The following is a 3,036-nucleotide window of genomic DNA, read 5'->3' on the forward strand; positions in this document are numbered from 1 at the left end:
TCCAAACGTTGGAGTCGTTGGAGGCCGTGGAGCAATCGTTGCGTGAACGCCGCGAAGGAGAAGCGGCGCGGAAGGTTGACGAGGTGGAGCGGGCTACACAAGAGGAGCAGGGAGTGGGCCGTTGTGGTATATCAAATGCAGGGGAAACGAGGGAAAGGTTGCTGGTGGAATCATCGCATGGGACTCGACATCAAAATCGACCACTTGCTCCATCGGAGGATCTCCTCGACGAAGCACAATGATACGGCGGCGCACCGTGCACACTTGGACTCCAATGGCGACTTGAACAGTCGTTTGAGGGCCAAGCCAGCGATGCAACTTTGCCACGAGAGCATCCCACGAGCCATTCAAGTAGCAAATTTCAATGACGACATTCGGAAACGTGTTGGCCGACAGCCTGCCGCTCATCGTGCGATCTGCGCGCTGAGGTCTATCTCCCACGTCATGCGTTTGGGATGGCCGATCCTTCAGTGTGTGGACCATGCGAACACCTCCAATATTTAGCACTTGCTCCAGAATCATGCTGTACAAACACCCCCCTGCTTCTGCGTGTACAGCAGTCGTCAAACTGTCGATTTCAATGCGACCAAAATGGGCATCCAACGGAACGTACTCCCACCGTCCAAGATCGCCTTCGTGTTTGTCTTCCCACTTTCGAAACGCGTCTTTTGAAATCGACTCACAAACCACAACGGGAGAACTCACGTCGTCTTCCTCGCCATCCTCTGGGCACGTCGCACTCAGCAGTCGGTCGACGTGTGCATCGTAGCGAATTTTCAGTTGCTTCATTGCACTGGCCACCATCATGCGCTGCGTACGAGGCTTGATTGCAGGATGAGACATAGCGACAGCACAGATGGGGGATGTTGTCCGGGGGACGCTGAAGACTTCCAGGAAGAGGCACGCGCCGCGACTTGTTCTTTCCTGCACTTGCCAGCATTGAGAGAAGATTTGAATTGTGCGCGGGGAAACAAGATCCGGATAAATGGTGTTTTATCTGGAATACTTGTCTTACGATGTTCTCCACCGACAGCTCCGCCGACGGCGCATCGACCGACGCTGGTTTAGTTTGGACGAGTGCATGGCTTGTGTCATAACTACGGTCAATCCGAGCCAGGCAAGTCCGAAGAAGGCCCCTGTGACGCGGCCTAACGCTTCGTCGTCCACCAACAACACGGATATGGTCGGCCCAACTTTCCCCAAATGCTGAGCAGAATTGACTGCGCCGACGCAGCAGACATTACCTGTGGCACCACCGTTGTAACAGTTCTAGGGCACTGTTATCCATACACAAGTCAAAGATCTTCCTTGACATTGAAGATCTCCATCCAAAGGTTGCAGGCGACCTCACAACAAGTCGCCTTAACTTTCCATGTTGATGTAGCAGAGCTAGTAGCATAACCCTGCCAATTCATTCTTCATTTTACCTACTCCTTCTTCTGCGTGTGCCCGGCTACACCTGGTAGCACTGCAAGTTCGTTCAAGGACCATGACAGCTTCCCATCAAGCGGTATACGATCGCGTGGTCGACATCCAGTCGCTCTTGTCCCCCCTCTCCGTCGATGCCCGAGTGCGACTGCTTGAGAGCATCGGTTTCACCCTCAACGCAACGACACAACCCCTCGAAGGTCGCATCAGCCAGCTGACCGAGGAAGGCCGAGCCCTCGAAGAATCGCTCCACCAGAGCGAGGGACAAGCCAAAAAAATGCGCGAACATGGTGTCGCCCTGCACGCCGAGGTCGCAAACTTTGCGACCGAAGTTCGACACTGGAATCTTCTATGTCCCAGCTGCGCCAGTCTCTTCAGGACGCACAGGCACAGACTCTCCGCGTGTACCAAGAGGCTGCGAGTGCAAGCAGCCAGCCCCAACAATCCCCCATACGGGTGTCAAGCCAGTGAAGCTTGACGTCACCAAGTTTGCTCCGACGCCGGCAAGCTCCTCCGGTGGATCCTACAAGTCGAGACCGCGGCCGATGCGCTGTGCATCACCCGCGAGTCTACACGTGTGTCCTTTGCCCTATCTCATCTCAAGGGTCAGGCGGAAGACTGGGCGTACTCCATCCGCCTGACCAACCCCACGTCATTCGCAACGTTTGACGAGCTCGTTGCGGCGATGAAGCTCCGCTTCCTTCCCCAACATAGCGATTTCCAATATCACTCTAAGTTTCTCGCATGCAAGCAAGGCAAACTCTCCTTGCAAGACTACATTCACGACCTTTGCTTTTTGGCCGCGAATGTCAACGACGACTCCACGCTACCGAATGAGCTTCGCGTCAATGTCTTCATGGCCGGACTCAACCACGATCCGGCACGTACACAGATCTTCCGTGTCTATCCAGCCTCGTCCGATGAGGCTTTTCGTATCGCCCTAGCTGAGCCTTACGCCTCAGCCCTAGCGCACAATCGTGCCGATCCCACGGATATGGATATCTCGGCATTATCCCATACCAACGACGGCAAGTGCAGTAACTGCGGTCGCAAGGGCCACTTTTGGCGTGAGTGCCGCGCTCCTCGACGCACGCCCACTCCCTCTACACAATACGCGCGATCCGACCCGACTGATCGCCGTCCGAGCAATCGAACATCCTCTTAAGGTGGGCGTCACCCAAGACGATCTACTGGGCCACCTGGTCGATCTGACCACCAGACGCCGGGAAACGATAAGACCCAGTAGGCGCGAGGTGCCCTACTGGGGCACCAATAGGTCTTCCCGAGGTGTGTGGTGTCATATCACACTCGGACGACCTAGCCTCAAACACAGACTTTCATCTGTGCCGCGTCGGGCTTCGCCCCAACAAAATGGTTACTTTGACTCTTACCATGCCGGGTTTTCCCACCCGACTCACTGTGTTGATCGATTGTGGAGCGTCAGCAAGCTACGCCAGCCGCTCCACTCTTGCTCGTTTTGGTTCTCTCCCCGTGTCAGATTCCCCTGACATGGTTCGCGTAAAGTTGGCCGATGGCCGCATCTCCGCCCAGCAGCGTTTAGTAATTACGCTGCCTGTTACCTTCGACGATTTCGACTCGCTCGAAACG

At 55.4% G+C, this 3,036-nt stretch overlaps 1 protein-coding gene across 1 annotated transcript; it reads right to left on the minus strand.

Annotated features, from left to right (window-relative positions):
- Positions 1-93: 93 nt before the first annotated feature.
- H310_05238 (hypothetical protein) lies at positions 94-818 on the minus strand (the record flags this gene model as incomplete). Its single annotated transcript, XM_008869899.1, has 1 exon — positions 94-818. The coding sequence occupies exon 1, from the start codon at positions 805-807 to the stop codon at positions 94-96; it is 714 nt and encodes a 237-aa protein (XP_008868121.1). The 5' UTR covers positions 808-818.
- Positions 819-3,036: the final 2,218 nt, after the last annotated feature.

This window comes from Aphanomyces invadans, assembly GCF_000520115.1.
Source record: "Aphanomyces invadans strain NJM9701 unplaced genomic scaffold supercont1.9, whole genome shotgun sequence".
Taxonomy (NCBI): Eukaryota; Oomycota; class Saprolegniomycetes; order Saprolegniales; family Verrucalvaceae; genus Aphanomyces; species Aphanomyces invadans.